General features: G+C 58.4%; 1 protein-coding gene across 1 annotated transcript in view; it reads left to right on the forward strand.

Annotated features, from left to right (window-relative positions):
• Positions 1 to 16,744, forward strand: part of TUB (TUB bipartite transcription factor) — a 24,008-nt gene continuing 7,264 nt past the window's right edge. The window contains exons 1-9 of the mRNA XM_047692416.1: positions 1 to 366; positions 9,147 to 9,198; positions 9,713 to 9,875; positions 11,701 to 11,844; positions 13,030 to 13,197; positions 14,218 to 14,339; positions 14,797 to 14,994; positions 15,303 to 15,415; positions 16,271 to 16,388. Of these exons, the coding sequence (XP_047548372.1) occupies positions 329 to 366; positions 9,147 to 9,198; positions 9,713 to 9,875; positions 11,701 to 11,844; positions 13,030 to 13,197; positions 14,218 to 14,339; positions 14,797 to 14,994; positions 15,303 to 15,415; positions 16,271 to 16,388 (1,116 nt within the window). The 5' untranslated portion in view covers positions 1 to 328. The remainder of the gene's footprint in view (positions 367 to 9,146; positions 9,199 to 9,712; positions 9,876 to 11,700; positions 11,845 to 13,029; positions 13,198 to 14,217; positions 14,340 to 14,796; positions 14,995 to 15,302; positions 15,416 to 16,270; positions 16,389 to 16,744) is intronic.

Here is a 16,744-nt window from a genome sequence, read left to right on the forward strand (position 1 = left end):
CTGCCACGCAGCGCTCGGGCCCCTCGGCGCGGGACCGAGCCCCTCCAGTGGCGCCTGGCGGTACGGGCCGGCCTCTTCTGCTTCCACGCGCGCGCACGCCCGCCGCGGCCCCGCGCACTCCGCCAATTCGCCCATCGCGCCGCGCACACCGCCGCTCGCCGAACCCGCGGCCGGGGCCCTGGCGTGCAGCGCGGGCCTCGGCGGGGCCCAGCGTCCCAGCCCGGGAGGATGCGGCCCGGGGCGGCCAGGGAACTGAGCAGGGCCCCCGCGCCGTCCCCCGCGGGCCCGGGCTTCCAGAGCCGCAGCCGCCGCCCCGCCCCCGGGAGACATGACTTCCAAGCCGCATTCCGACTGGATTCCCTACAGGTACGCGGGCGCCCGTCCCACCTCCCCTTCAGCTCGGGGGCGTGGGATTGCCCCACGCCCCTCCAGCGCTCGGTGCGAGCGGCGCCCTCACCCCGACCCGGGGCGCAGAGCCCCTGTACTCGTCCCATCCCACACTGCAGGCGCGGGCTGGAGGCGCAGGGCCTTTCCACCCCAACTTTGGGCCCCCGTTGGACTGACCCGGCCTGCCCTGCCCCATCACTCCTCCGCCGGGGTTGCTGGAAGGGGCCAGTGCTCTGGGCCTGTGTGGGCCGTGTTGGGTCGGGCAGCGCCATGTGGTCGCGCGGGGAGGGACCTCACTGCTCTGAGCCCCCTCCTAGGCCCCGCACACCGGTCACACGCCGATATAGCTGTAGACAGACACTCGTGCAGCTGCAGGCACGCACGCCCCGTGGGTGCATCGGGCCAGAGAGGCTCCTGCCGGTCTGTTCACACACGCAGAGCATGAATTCCTGGAGGCAGTTATTCTGAACCAAGAGCACAGGCCGCTCATAGACTCATGCACCCCGTACGTCTCCACACACGCTGATTCTTGGTCTCACGCAGGTGTACTCCTACTCCCTGCGCCCATACACATCCTGTATTTGGACAATACCTGACACCCGCAACGCCCTCACAGGTACGACTCCTATCTATCAGGGACTCAGAAATCCACTTGGAACAGCTCTTTACCTGGACACACACCAACTCACAATACATAGACTGCCTTTACATGCGTAAGAGCACTCAGGACAGCAGGGCTGCCTACCCTGTGTTCCCAGAGTCTGTGGTCTGTCCCAAGGATGGATGGGCTTTGCCAGTTGAGTGGTGGTCGGGGTGAGGGAGGGGCGTTGGGGGGGTTCTCACCCAGGTGCAGGCCTTTCCCCCATTCACTCTTCATTCTCTCCATTACCCCTGGAATAGAGCTCATTGTCATGGCAGCACCAGATCCTTGGCCACCTATTGGCTCCTGGTTGCCATGGGCTACGGGGCTGTCTCTGGGCCTTCCTGGGAGGCATGTGTGTAAGATGGGTGCTGGACTGCCAGGGGCCACTATGTTATTGCCTGCCTGGGTGCCCATGCCTGCGGGTTGGAGGAGCAGACCCTCAGGACCTGCCTTGTAACACAGCCAGCTCTTGCGAAGGGACCTGATTCCAGTCACCCATAGAAAATATTTCCGACAGAGCTCTTTTAGGAGTTTGTCCAGACGGCATCCAAAATGGAAACCAGCTGAAACCGCCTGAGGCTTGTTAAAAGCAGATCCTTCTGTAAGCAAGCACCTGTCACTGACCTGGGGATCCAGGCTTTTTCTTTGAGAGCTGTTGTCTCTAAGCTCCTTTGGGGGCTTTAGAGCTTCTCAAGTGAGAATTTGTGGGTGCCCCTCCTATCAGCATACACACGTGCACACACACACACGTGAGTCACCCATAGGGTTTCCTGCAGGCATAACCCAGTCGCACCTCAGTCTGCCATAGATCAGGGAGATACCCCATCGGGAGACTAGGGCTTTGCTGACTCAAGAGCTGTTACCCTCCACTGGCATCCAGGCTGGGGGCACAGCTAGTTTCTGGGATACCGTGACTTGACATGTCTGTGCCAAGGACCTTCTAGAAGACTGTGCAGCTCCACAGAGTACCATCAACCTTTTCTAGCCACCCAGCAGAGGTGCCTGGGTAGCACCTGCAGGCCGAGTGGTCTCCCCTCTAATGCTGTGGAAGTAAGAGTAGGGGGGAGCACTTGGCAGGGTGGTGGCCAGGCTGACTTGGGAGGGCAGGAAGGGACAGCGCTTGTGGCTGTAGATATGGTGGGGTGTTTAGGATCTGGCAGACTGGGGGCCAGGCCAGATCATGGTTCAAGGGAGCCTCTCCCAGAAGCCAAAGACTGGAACAGGGTGTAGAGTAAGTGCACGAGTCTCAGAGAAAGCCTGCCTCTAGGAAGGGGGTCCCTCGGAAGGTGGGCTTGTCTTTGAGAATGGCTTTGTCCTCCAGTGGTGCTCAGGGCACTGGCGGGGTGATTTGGCACTTGCCCCAGCCTAGGCCCAGCCACCCTATTCCCGCATTCCTTTCTTGGGCCTGTACACACCACCTGGAGCACAGAATCCTATCCCTGAAGGGCAGCTTGGCACCCTTGTGGCCCTACCAGCTTGCGGTTGCCCGTCATCCCTGCCTTGCTGTGTGGTAGGAAGGGGGGGTTCTCGAACTGGGGGTGGGCTATATTCCGAAGTTGCCAGAATCTCTCCTGCCTTGCTGGGGTCTTTCTGAGCGTGCTCTGAGCTTGGGAAAGCACTGGACCTTGAGTGTAGACTTCCAGAATGGGGAGACCCAGGCGGAGAAGAGGAGATGCAAATTGCTTCTCCCATCAACTGGGCTGCTGATTGCAGTTAAAGCCACATGCCTGCGTGATCGCAGAAAACTGGGGCAGAAGACAGGCGAGGCCGCTTCCTTGCAGATGAAGGGGTGGGCATGCGTGCACGTGCTTCGTGCTTCGGTATGCGGTTTCCCCAGTGTCACAGCATGTCAGAACCAGAATGCGTCCTTTGGTTGGGGGGAGAGCGGTCGGTCGATTTCTTGTTAGCTCTCCTGGTAGGGGTTTTCCTCCCTCTGTGATGGCTGCACCTGCGTTCCCTAGGCCTAGCTCATTTTCTTTGAAGTAACTGCCAGTTGGCGATAATGTTGGTGATAATCGTTTTAAGGGTAATTGTGGCTCAGTTTATAAGGATCGTGGAGTAATCTCACATTCTGACTCAGAAGGGAGTCGTTTAGTTTATAAAGTTGAACAACTGGAATAATGTTTTGCGTTTTGACGTTTGTCTATTCTTACTAGTACTGATAATTCTCACTTCTGCCATTTTTTCTTCATCTGTTCTTCTTGAGTAGTAAATGCTCTTGCTTCCCAGCTTCACAACCCTGATGAATTGCAGGTGGAGCATTAAGAGCGAGGGAGGGATGGCAGGCCTTGTCCTCAGTGCTCTCTCTGCACTGCGTCCCCCCAACCCGGCTGCGAACTCCTGGAGAGCAGGGACCCCATTTGGTCCTGGGCTGTGTGCCCGGTGCGGCCCAGCCCAGACAATATGCACACTACTTTCAGTCGAAGAGGCATTCCCAGGCAGCTTTGTGGACTTTCTGGCTTTCCTGGCTGCACACCCGGCTTCTCAGCACAGGGGACATAGTAGTCTCCCCTCAGGAGGGGCACTAGCGCTGGAAGAACGAGGCCCTGGGTCAGAGAATGAGCACCGCTGCCGGAAGGGCCCTCACAGGCTGTCCGGTCCTCTGAGTGCTCTCTTCCCTTATGTGGCTGTGATGGCTAGCAGGCTCTTCTTGGGGTGAGCCTCGGCGTGCCTCTGAGTTCTTCCTCCTCCTGGCTCTTGTGAAGGTCCTCCCACCACTTTCTGGGGAGTGCAAGGACTGCTGCCCAAGCAAGGCCTGGTTCTGTCCACCCTGCCTGTGTGGGAAGCCTTGGGGTGCCGTGGGGGCTCTGCAGCAGGGAGGGGGAGCCTGGCCCACTGGGGAAGTCTCCCTGCTGCTGCTTCGGGTAGAGGCAGCAGGAACATGGGTGGTGGAGAGGACTGCAGGAGCAGGACCATGTCTCTGCCCCCTCCAGCACCGGGCCTGGACCCCCTGCAGCTTCCTCTTCTCCCACACTGAGCAGAGGGAGGCTGTTACTTCCTTGCTGGGGGCCCTGCTCCCGTTGTTGACCTTGGGTGCTCCCTATAATTGGGGACAGCTTTGGCTCACCAACTTGTCACCTTGAGGCCTCTGTAAATAGAACCCTGAAGTCTCATTAGGCTGATGTCAAGCCCTGTGTACCCCATTCTGCCTATGTGGGGCAGACCTGGGTTTGGGGACCCACATGTAAGACATGACCTTCTCCTGATAGGCATCGGTTAGACTCTGCTAGCTTTCCAGGGTCTTCTGAAGTCATACTGTCCCAGTGAACAGTTTAATATCACTTTGGCTTTGTGTCACCTAGAAGTCTGCTGAGAGGCCTGCTTTGTCTTCAGGTCATCAGCAAACACGCTTAGCAAGGGAAGCAGGACGCTGGAAACCTCCTCTGATTATGGCATGTTGCAAAAACTTTTGAGGGTCTGTCTCCTTGGAGCACACGCCACTCACATTGCTTTATTTTGCCCACAAGTGACTGTCACTGGTCCTCACGATTCCATGGGGAACCCTGGCTATGCTGCCCTCCCGTTTTCCTGGATAGGTCTGGGGGTATGTGGCCTGACTTGCTTGTGGACTGGGCTCGCGCCTGCTCAGTCACTGAGTCTTCTAGCTCTTGAGCGAATCTGTGCCATGATCTGGGGCCTGTGTAAGACTGATGGATGTACAGACTGATTGCTTCCCCCATCTGAAGAGAAGGCTGCATTTGCATACTTTCAGCAACTCTCTGATTTCTTTTTTGTTCTTTAGAGATCACCAGCTGTGGCTTCTAGTCCTCATTTGCATGACTGAGCATTAAAATCACCTATGTTTCTTGCTTTAAAGGAGAAAATGAGGTGAGGGATTGATTCTGAGGTAACTTCCCCAGCAGTTCTGAATCACTGAGTCAGGGCCGAGTGCACGTAGCAGTTTTAATTACTGGCTGGACTCCTGTGAGCCCTGTAGGCTTCTCCCTTTTGGGGCTGCCCCTGTTCCCACCCATTCTGTGTTTCCTTGGTTTCCAGGCAGCCACTAGGGACAGATCTGGGCACGCTGGGGTGGGGGTGGGGGAGTCTGGCATCGGTACAGGGCTTACAGCCTGACCCCGTGGGTGGCCTTTCCTCCTCTGACTCCCTGGGTCCAGCGGGGGCAGCTTCCTTTGTGACTGAGTGGAAGGAATGAGGGCACAAAAGCAGAGGATGAATTGGGCGTGGAGTACGAGCCTGTCCCTAGGTAGCCTGGACCCCATGCCTCTGGTCAGCTCTGGTGGGTTAGCAGAGCAGCATGCACAGTGGAGTCTAGAGAGAGGCAGGGACGCAGCTTCCTAAATGTGTTGTCCATGGCTGGCTTTTCCATCCCATGGGAGAAGTGCCCCTGCTCTCACTTGTCATCAAGCATGGTTTTCTCTCCCGTTATCTGTTGGGCAGCTTATGAGAAGCAGGAGGATATGAAGGGGCTGTCTCCCTGGGAGGCGAAGGGCCCCCTTGTTGGCCCTGGGCAGAGTTGGGGGATTGATGGACACTGCGGATCGGGTTTCTCCGACCCTCAGGAGCCCGTGGCCAGTGCGTTACTGGATCCCTGGTCCAGTCCCCAGCAGGAGGCGACCGAGATGAAGGAGCTGCCGGGGTCAGCTGGAGGACCCATCCATCAGTGCCCTGTCTCCTGTCCGAGTCTCCTGGCGGGGCCTCAGCTGGCAGCCTGGGCTTGGCAGTGGTTCCATAATTGGAGCCCGAGTTAAAAAGCCATTACCGTCTCCTCTGTGGTTATCATTTAGTGCTGTCGAGAACAGTGCCCGTTGGGTGGAGGCAGGCCGGGTGGTGTTGGTGAGAAGGGAAGGAAGGTGCTGTGGTGGGAGCTTGAGGGGCAGGGCCGCCCGCAGGGGTGGGGCCCGGGGCCTGCCTGGGACAGCCACCTTGTCGCTGTGGTTCTCCGCAGCCGCTAGGACTTGTGGGGATTTGTTCTCAGTCAGGGACAGATGTGTGCCTCAGACACACTGCTGTCAGGCAGTCCGGGCCTGTCCCTGCCGGGGATGGAGTTCGGCCTCCGACCTCTGGGGCTTTCCTAGAAACAGGGCTGCAGCAGGAAGCTGCTTTGTGGACATGCTGTAGCTCACCCTCAGAGCCACTGCTCAGAGGTATGTGGACTGCCGGCCCTCCTGGGGGTTCCTGAGTGGCCAGGCATGTTCTTCCTCCCCGGGGCTCGATGCTTTTCCCAGCATCCCCCCACCCTGACCCCGCTGCTGCAGTGTGCCTCTTGGGAGGTGGGGGCTGGCTCCCCAGGCACTTCCAGGCTATCTGAGTTTCTGGAATCTCTTTAGAAGCTTATGCCTTGCTCATCCATCTTTCTGTGAGGGCCAGAAGTCAAGTCCATTCCACCTATGATCCTTCCAGGTGAGCAGCCTTACTAACAACGCCAGTGGCTCCTGCTCAGGGAATGGAGGTGGGGCTGGCGGCAGAGGAAAGCAGTCTCCTTGCCTACGTGTGACATGTGGAGAGTCCACGGCAGTGGGACAGTAGCCTGGGCTAGGAATGCAGCCCCCCTCTGCCCCTGCACAGATAGGGACACTATCAGATTCGCCTTTGTCCATCGAGCTGTCGTGGTGACCCGGCAGTTCTGGAGGTGGCTTTGCTCATGTCAGCTTAGCTCGCAGGTGGACGTCCCCTTTTCTGAATGAACCGAGATGTTTGCGTCAGCACCACAGCCCACAGAGGGCGTCTTCTCTGCCCTGCTCACCAGGCTCCATCCGGGGATTACCTGGCTGCCCTCCCTGCCCCTGCCCAGGAAAGCACAGGGGACAAGCGTCATGGCGGCCACAAAGCTGCCCCTGTCTGCAGGAAGCTGAGCCGGCAGTCTCGCGGAGGCCGCTTGGGCCCCTGTGGTGAGGCTGCTAGCGTGTGACTGCGCTGCCGGCTGCCCAGTGTGGACCCAGGCACAGAGCCGGGCAGGCAGAGCACAGCTGGATTCAGGCCCCATCGTTGCCGTCTGCCAGGGCCACATGGAGTCCAGAGTGCCGTTTCTGTCCAGATCCTGCGCGTTTTAAAGGAATCCACACTGCTTGTGCGGCTGACCCTGGGGGATGGTGGTGTTGGTGGCCTGAGCCCTGGAAGTCTGTGGGAGCAGATGCTCGGCCTCGGCGTCGTTCAGTGAGGCCACTGACTTAGGGTGTGCAGACCAGTGGCAGACTTGTAGCTTCTCAGCCCTGGCGGGGCCCCCAGGCATCTTGCTCTCCCTAATGAACTTCTCCTCCCTTCAGAACTCTGGCTGCCACCCTCCAGCCTGGGGTGCCTGCTTTCTCTGATGGGGCACTCCCTGTCCTGGCCAGCTGGAAGTTTTAGGAGCCGGGTCACTGTCGTCTGGTCCAGGCAGCACCCTCATGGAGTCCCCCTGGACTAAGGCCTTGGCTCAGAAGCACATCTGTTTAGCAGTGTCTTCGCTTGTGTTTTGGCAGCCAAGACTTTTGGAGAATAAGGCTGCGAACTGACGAGGCTCATAGTTGGGGCTCCTCTGGAGTGAGGACCAGCCCATGGGTGTCAGGCAAGGCCTTCAAGTAAGGAGGACAGTGCCAATGGTTGAAAACAGGCAGTCATCTTAGGTTGTGGCCAGGGAGGTGGGCGGCGGGCTGTGGACTCCGTGGATGTCCTGCCGCCCTTGGGTGGCTCCCCAGCACACCGACACACAGGTCATCTGGATGAGCCGAGGGGACATTGCAGGTCAATGATTGTTCTGGCTAGAAAGAGCTCCTCTTATCAGGAGGGGGTGACAGCGGCTGAGCTGTCTTCAGGGTGACTCGTCCTTGTCTGCACTTCTCACACGCGTACTCACCTGCACACGAGTTCATCTGTATAGATACGCAGGTGTGTGCTCACTCACACATGTAGATGTGTCATGTTTGGACACCTTCTGGCATGTGCACACGCATGACAAACCTGATGCCCTCAGGCATGCCTGTGCAGGTTCCCGCTCATGGTCTGGTTCAGGGGCAGGCTCTAGCATCACTGGGCCACAGTAGTCTGGGGGTTCCCAGGGCTCAGATCCTCAGGCTCCAGCCCTGCCCCCAACCCTGGCTTTTACAGAATTGGGGGCTACGGCTTATGGATGTATCTTGGCCTAGAAGGAGTGCTAAGTGGTTGGGGCTCCCTAATTTCACTTGCCTTCCTGGGAGGCAGGTCCAGTCTATGTGAGATGACACACTGCCTGTTCCAAGACCTTAGAGACTCAAGGATTTGATGCCCCCGTGCCCGCTGTTGGCTGGTCACTGGGCTATGCATGGATGGGCTGTGTCTGCCTACACATATGTCCAGCCAGCCCAGCCCTGCCCTCAGGGACAGGTTGGTCTTCTAGTTTCTCTCTCCCAGATGAGGGAACCCTCAGCCTTCTTTTTTTTTTTTTTAAGATTTTATTTGTTTATTTGACAGAGATCGCAAGTAGGCAGAGAGGCAGGCAGAGAGAGAGAGGAGGAAGCAGGCTCCCTGCTGAGCAGAGAGCCCGATGTGGGGCTTGATCCCAGGACCCCTGGATCATGACCTGAGCCGAAGGCAGAGGCTTTAACCCACTGAGCCACCCAGGTGCCCCCCCCAGCCTTCTTTAAAGGGGGTGGACAGTGTTGGCATATCTCATTCTGCCACCTGGAGAGCCAGGAGTTTGACTAGAAGAGGAAAGAGTCTGCCTCAAAGGATCCAGCCTCCTCTAGGAAGGACGGGAGGACTGGGGAGGAGCTGGTGAGATCCGAGAGGGACCTGGAGCAGACAGGTGCCTCAGTCTGAAGCCCAGCCTTGGGCCTGGCTTGTACCTGATGCCTCTGGGCAGGTTCCCCGGCATCTTAGGCATGTCCCAGCTCATGGCCCCAAAGAGAGAGTCTCCTCCTGTACTTTTTGGGTCAGGCTGACTAGGAAGTCCTTGGGTCAGCAGGGACCCCAGCAGGAGAAAGTTCCTGCATTGGCAAAAATATGGCTTCCACCTTTCCGTCCAGAGCTGGCTTCCATGTAGTAGCTCCACCCTTCCTGTCTCCTTCTCCTGTGTCCCCAGGAGTCAATTATGGGAGGGGTTTAAAGAACCTGATATGCAGGGTGGGGGTGGGCTCTGGGCTCCCTGTTTGTAGCCGGCAGCCACCAGGCAGGCCCTGAGTGCCCCTGTCTCCCTCTGCAGTGTCTTAGATGATGAGGGCAGCAACCTGAGGCAGCAGAAGCTAGACCGGCAGGTGAGTGCAGCCGGGGCTGGGTGCACGTGCAGTCGGCATTTACCATCGGCGGGGGTGGGGGTGTGTGTGTGGGGGGGGTGGGGGGTGGGGGGTGGGGGAGCATTGTCTCGCTTCCTGGGGTGACCTTGGCTGGCTGGGAGGAGGCCCTCACAGAAGAGTGGCTTGTCTCTCTCATGTCTAGACCGCTCAGCATCAGCACAGACCCAGAGCCCAGGGCTTTTCCGGGCGGGCGGCTGGTGCCTGTAGTCGGAGCACCGGACATCCGTGCCACGGTCCTGCTGGGCCATCTACCTGGGCTGACTTGTGCCTCCTTTTCCTGGACCCTGAGCCTCAAGGTGCCAAGGGCACAGAGCCGTGGCCCAAAGTGGGCTGTGGACCCCCTGGTCACCCTGAGAACCGAGCTGAGTGATCGGGGCCTTCTCTGGTTCCAGTCGGGAGCCTGCCCTCCGGGTGGGAGGGACGGGCTGTGCTGTCAGGGCCTGCCAACTTGTGTGCCCGTCCGGTGCCTCCGCAGCGGGCCCTGCTGGAGCAGAAGCAGAAGAAGAAGCGTCAGGAGCCCCTGATGGTGCAGGCCAACGCGGATGGGCGGCCCCGGAGCCGGCGGGCCCGGCAGTCGGAAGAGCAGGCACCCCTGGTGGAGTCCTACCTCAGCAGCAGTGGCAGCACCAGCTACCAAGGTAGAGCCTGCCTTGGGGTTGGCCTGGGGAGTTCCCTGTGCTGTGGCCACGCCCCCCGCCCCCCACCCACTGCTTCCAGAGTAGGGGGTGCCCACGGGCCTCCAGCCAGATGACTCCCAGCTCCATCCCAGGCAGAGGGAGTCGGGACCTGCAGCCCTGGGCCCCTGCACGTGCTCTGGCATCCCTAGGCTTCGGTGGCCTTGGCGGGTGTTCCTTGAGCACCGGTACTGCGCCCCAGGCCAGAGGCAGGCCTGTCTGCCGCCCCTTTGGACAAAGTGGGTCCCAGCCCCGTCAGAAGACAGTTTCTGCTCACTTTTGACTCTGGGCAAGTCACATACCCTCTCTGGGCCTATCTTCTCCCCTCGTAACACTGAGGAGCATTCTGTGTCTGGGGGCTTTGAAAACAAGTGGCCCTGGTGTGTCACGTGGTCCCGTCAGCTGAATGCTTCTCCTGCCGAGGCTGCAGACCAGGCTGGATTCACGCTGCTGCTCCGGGGTGGGAGTGGGGGTGGGGGGGCTTCTTTGCCCAGCTGGGAGCCCTGAGGTCGCTGCTGCTCCAGGGGCTGGCTGACTTGGAATCTGGGGTTCCAGGCGCACCTCCCATACCCCCCTGCCACTTCAGCTGCCTACTGCTCTGCCCTCTAGTGGCTCTCGGTGTAAAATACAAGGCCCTCATTTTCAGAAGCTGAGAGCAGAGTTTGAGGGCAGTGAGAACTTTCTCCCAGCGAAGTTTTTCACTGACCGTGCTCATTCATGTTGTATACTCATTTCTTAAACATTTGTTGAGGGCCTACTGTGTGTCTGGCTCTGGATTAGAGGCTGAGGGTCCTGGGGAAGCACAGAACAGGTGGGTTCTCTCTTTGTTCATGGACCTGGAGGTCCAGGAAGGGAGAGAGAGTTCATTGGTTTGCTTGGTGAAGAGAAGTCAGGCTGTGTGAGTGAATGGCAGAGAGCCTGCTCCCATACGAGGGCCAGGGAAGGCCTCTCCGAGGAGGTGACACCAGAGCTGGAAACTGCAGGTTGAGCGGGAGTTGAGTTGGGGTTAGGGGGCCCGACGTCCACAGTGAGGACAGTGCAGACAGTGTGACAGTAGCGCCAAGCCCCTCTGGCAAGAGGGAGGACGCTGTGCACAAGGCCCTGAGAGGGCCTGGAGGGGCTGGGATGTGGGGTCCCTGGGAGATAAGGGGTGTGCTAGGAAGGCCAAGGCCAAGTGGAACGGAGCTGGAGGGGAGAATGTTGGTCTTCATCTTATGAGCAATGAGAAATCATTCAAAGACTTTGAGGAGGTTGGGATTCTGATGTGTGAGACTGTGGAGGCCACCTCTCTGTTGGTTGGCACAGCTCCTTGTAGCCCAGAGTTACTCTCCTGCTCGGGGTACTCTGGCATAGTCCTGGGTAGGCCGGTATAGGCTCCCTGCAGTGCTTCCCCTCCCGAGCTCTGGGCTCTTCTAGGAGATGCAGCCTTTTCTATCTTTGGCACTTAGAGTGACCCACATTCTCTCAGATGCTCCCCCTCCCCCTGCCCAGACTCACACGGTTTGCTGGCCCAGAGCTTTGATTGTGGTGCTTCTTGGTTGGTTGTGCTGTGGGCCAACCTGTTGACTCTCACATGGGGCTGGGGGCACCACCCCGTTCTAGCTCTGCCTGCCCTAGCCCCTCTGTCTTGTAGAGGTGGGTGGTACAGAGGCCCTGGTAGGGCTGAGTGGTGGTGGGGCCCTGGGAAATGTGCTGAGAAGTGAGTTCCACTTGCAGCTCTGGTCTCACCTAGGGCCCATGTTTCTCTCTCCCTCTCTCTCTCTCTCTCTCTGGACTCTCTCCTGAGCAGTTCAAGAGGCCGACTCACTCACCAGTGCACAGCTGGGAGCTGCCCGCCCAACAGCACCAGCCTCAGCCAAGAGAACCAAGGCAGCCGCTGCATCGGGGGGCCAGGGCGGGGCCTCTAGGAAGGAGAAGAAGGGGAAGCGCAAAGGTTGGCTTTCTTCCACCACGGCCCTCCTCAGGAGGTCTGGCTCCCACTGGAGGGTTGGGGGAGGTTTCTCCTCCAGATTTGGGAGGTAAGGGACAGGGTGGGAGGCCTCCATGAAGGCACAAAAGGATACTCAAGGCCCCGTCCCGCAGGCTCACAGACTTCTTCTAGCTCATGGGGTTCCTGGGCTGGCCTGTGGGTGTGGGCAGGCTCCCCACACTGCCAGGAAGTGAAATGCACCTCGCCATGTCCCTCCCCCACCTGGTTTGAGCCCCCTCCATTGCTGTCCTGCCCCTGGAAGTCTGCCCCATCCTTGTGCCGTACTCACAGTTGTGTGGGCTTTCTCGACTCTCTGCTCTAGTCTTCACTCCAACATCTGGGCCCACAGACCATTCTGTTCTCTCCGTTCCTTTGTCTCCAGAAAAGATTCCCAGAGATCAAGGACCATTGTGGTGCCTTCTGCCACGAGTCCTGTCTCTGCTGGCTAGACACCCCCTGTGTGCCCAACCTGTGTGCATGGGCAGTGATTTCCAGGTGTCTGGGATATGGTTGGACAGTGGCATGTCAGGGTTCATAGGCTTCCGGAGCTGACTGCAGAGTTGGGGGGCATAGCCCAGCCAGCAAGGCAACTGCTACCTGTGTGGGCCAGGCCTTCTGTTACTCGGGCACCTTGGGCAGGGTGACGTGGGATGGGTGATCTTCCATTTGGGAAGGGGAGTGTATGCCAACCTCCATCTTTTTCAAGGGGCCCCCTGTGTTTTGAGTGACGTCTGTGAGTTATGAGGTATATATTTGTGTGTGTGACAGAAGATCAGCACTGATAACTGGGTGTTGGCTGTGTCTGTGAACAAGTGGTGGCCTTGGCCATGGTCATGATCGGTCCTTGTTCTCCATCTTGTCTTTTTCACTGTGCAGTTGGTTTTGTAGATGGCTATCTTCTGCCTAGGGATATGAGGCATTTTAAACCAACCCTTGGCAACTAATTTGGGGGAACAGCAGAAGAAACGAAGCTCTTGTCCCTTTGTAGCTTGTTGATCAATAAGAGGCTGGCAGCAGTCATTAGTGTTTTCAAAAATCAGTTTTGCAGAGGGTTCCCCCCACTCATCCCTCACCCACTTCAAGGACATCTGAGAATCCAGGCTCTCTCCCCACCCCCCCATGGGACTCAGGAGTATCCGTGGCCTGCAGGCACCAGCGGGCCAGCAGCACTGGCAGAAGACAAGTCTGAGGCCCAAGACCCGGTGCGGATCCTGACTGTGGGCCAGTCAGACCACGCTCAGGACGCGGGGGAGACGGCAGCCGGCGGGGGCGCACAGCCCAGTGGGCAGGACCTCCGTGGCACGATGCAGAGGAAGGGTGAGCCCTATGGGGGTTCAGTGACACCCCCAAAGCTCAGTCCCAGGTTCTCAGATGCACCCTTTTGGGGAACATGGCCCTGGTAGGGGGCACAGTGTGAGACCAATGAGAAACTTGAATGTAGGGACCCCTGGTAAGGCCAAGTTCAGGGAAGTCAGTGTCAGCTAGGGAAAGCGACCCGTCCACAGCCCATCCCCCTCTCTACCTCCCATCTTCTGTCTCCAGGGAGGCCCAGGTTTGGAGACAGATTTCCTTTCCCTTTGGTTCCTTTGAGAAGGGTCCTTTTGAAAGTGTTTCCCCTACATCTCCTGAGCTCAGGGAGCAGGGCCAGAAAGCCAGGAGGGATGGCAGATCCTCCCAGGAAACCTGCCCAGAGAGTCTCTCTACCAGGAGCCCCACCCCAGGGAGTCCCTGGCACTGGGTGGCAGAGGGAAGCCCAGCAGGGACACATGTTCTAAGAAATGAGATCAGGACAGGCTTCCTGGAGAAGGGGCTAGGGAGGCAGCAAGAGGCTGGGGATAGCATTCCAGGTGGGGAGAAATGTGTAGACAGAAGGCCATGGGCAGGCTGTGGGAGGAGGCAGTGGGCCACGTGCATCAGGCTCGGGGAGGAGGGAGCTGGGCCTCTCCCAAACAGACTCTATGGCCTGTGACGGCTGAGACCTCCGGTAGACACGAAGGCTCCCAGCACAAGGTCAGCTCCACTCAGGCCTCGCCACCCAGGAGACGGGCACAACTGCTGGGGGTGGGTCATGGGAGATGTCCCATGGGAAATGGGTCTCATGGGAGGACTGAGCTGAAAGCTGGGGAGGGGGATTTACACCCTGAGGATGGTGACCAGCCCCAGCTCATGCGTGCACTGGGGAGTGTGTGTCCTTGTGTGTACTTGGACGTGTATGTGTGTGTATGCACGTGTGTACATATGGTTCTTTGTGTGTACGGGTGACTCTGTGCTTCGGAGCAGGTGTCCGGGTGTATGTGTGTGACCACTCGTCCTGTCCCGTTCCTCTGCCCCGCCCAGGGGTCTCCAGCAGCATGAGCTTTGAAGAGGAAGAGGAGGATGAGGATGAAAATAGCTCCAGCTCCTCCCAGCTAAACAGCAACACCCGGCCCAGCTCCGCTACCAGCCGGAAGTCCGTCAGGGTGAGGTGCTTTGCTGCCCCGCGGGAGGGTAGACAGCCATCAGAGGTCTGAGCGTCCAGATTGGCGGGGGAACAGGTGTGGAGTGGAGAGTTGGCTTTCTTGGGAAAGAAATTGATTCTTTCTGGGCCTCGAAACTGATCAAAAGCGTTTCTGGCTGGGGCTCTTGTATCGCTCCTCTCCTGCTTCCTCTTCAGCCAGGCCAGAAGAAGGGGGCTCGAGTTGGACAGGATGGCCCCGAGAACCTGCCCACATCTCCATCTCCGCCCCCCAGGGACAGCGGAGGTGGGAAAAGGGCTGAGGAGCCAGCTGCTGACCCCAGGGCCAAGCTTATCCCAAGGACCCTGTCCCAGCTCCCACCACCACCACCACCACACCAGGGGGCAGCTTTGGGTCCCAGACCACCAGCTGAAGCTGCTCAGGGTCTCTGGGGCTCGGGCTTCTGCTCTCTCCCGTGTAGGAGGCAGCGTCAGCCCCCAGCCCGACAGCCCCAGAACCCTCCGCGGATGTTGAGGTCCAGGATCTTGAGGAGTTTGCACTGAGGCCGGCCCCCCAGGGTATCACCATCAAGTGCCGCATCACGCGGGACAAGAAGGGGATGGACCGGGGCATGTACCCCACCTACTTTTTGCACCTGGACCGTGAGGATGGGAAGAAGGTGAGGTTGGCCTGAACCTGCAGTTTCATTGACGCAGGCTTGAGATCCTGTGGGCTGGAATGTAATTGGAAGCCTTGGGTCCAACACTGACCTTTCAGTTCCCGAAAGGGACAGAAGCCTCTGTGCCTGGTCAGTGCATACCTTTTTGTTTGCTGATGTGCCTGTGTGTGTGTGTGTCTGTGTGTGTCTGTGCGTGCACACATACTTATGTTCAGGAGCCGAAGCCAGAGAGCGTTGTGTGTGTGGCACCCCTGGGTGTGTGTGACCAAAGGCGGGGCCTGGAATGTGACCTTGTTCCATTCCCCAAGGTATTCCTCTTGGCGGGAAGGAAGAGAAAGAAGAGTAAAACTTCCAATTACCTCATCTCTGTGGACCCAACAGACTTGTCTCGAGGAGGGGACAGCTACATCGGGAAACTGCGGTACTAGCACTCCCCTAAGGAAGCAGGTTGGGGGGCTGGTGGGAGGGGCAGGGCAAGGCTCTCCCTCTCCGGAGGGAGATCGAGGTCAGGGGTCAGATCCTCTCAGAATCCTTTTTGTCTCTCAGCTCCAACCGTAGGCCTGCAGGCCAGGGTTTGTGTCAGCCTAGAGCCAGACTCAGATGGAGCTCACATAACCTACCCTAAGCCGCTCCGGGGGCAGGGGGGAGCATAGGGTATAGATCAAACCTCAGGAAGTCACTGAAGACATAGGCCACTGTGGAAGAACTGCCTTGGCTCCATGGTCAGTGCCAGAGGGCAGGGAGTGAGCCCTTGAGGGAAGAAAGCGCAATCTGGGGATGGGGGAAGGCTTTGAGCTAGGCCTCAGGGAGTGTATGCCGGGGAACAGAGTGCCATATTTGGGGAGCATGAGTCAAGCTTAGGGGTAAGGAGCTAATGCTGGAGATGGGGCTAGACTAACACAGGCTGCACAGGAGAGGAGGTTGTCTCATCCACTCTCCATGAGATGTTGAGCGCCTTTTGCCATCTTGCCAGATGCCCTCTGCCATCCGCTTGCTCCCCTCATGAGAGGGGTCCTGTTCCTCCAGGGAAACATGTGGAACCCGGACTTAACTCCTAGAATTTTCCTCACTGAATAAGATGCCCTTTGATTCTGTTCAGAGCAAGTGCAGGCCTTCTGCCCCATGAAGGACCTTCAGAGATTCGGTGTGCAGTGTGCTCCCGGGTTGCTCCTGGCCCAACCCAGAGTGCCCTGCAGGCTCATTGAACAGCTCATTGAGCTGTTCCCTGCCCTAAGTCAGAGGGTGTATGATCCTTTATTGATTGCCGGTCCTTCAGGTCCAACCTCATGGGCACGAAGTTCACCGTTTATGACAATGGAGTCAACCCTCAGAAGGCATCATCCTCTACTTCGGAAAGTGGAGCCTCGCGTCAGGAGTTGGCAGCCGTGTGCTATGTGAGTCGTGCGTTCCTGGGTCTCTGGTCTCCAGGTTAGACAGGACGCTGAGGACTTGCTGCCCAGTCTGTGGGCTGTCCCATCTGTCTTGTGAGTAGACAAGATTGTACACAGTTGGACTGCCCTCTGTTGGAGTGGCCCCTGTCTGTCCTCAGAGCTCAGACCACAGATAGCATAGCCATCTGCCTGGGGAGATCTGGGAACCGGGCTGAGCTCTATGTAGCCCAGCCTGGGAATCTCCCGGAAAGGAGGTGGCTGGAGGCCCTTGAGTTCTTGTCGGTGCATTGCTCTACCTCTCCCTCCAGTACCTGGGCCCTACACGGACTATAAGTCCCTTTGCATAGTCATCTCACGGA

The sequence above is a fragment of the Lutra lutra genome, chromosome 10, assembly GCF_902655055.1.
Source record: "Lutra lutra chromosome 10, mLutLut1.2, whole genome shotgun sequence".
In the NCBI taxonomy this organism is placed as follows: domain Eukaryota; kingdom Metazoa; phylum Chordata; class Mammalia; order Carnivora; family Mustelidae; genus Lutra; species Lutra lutra.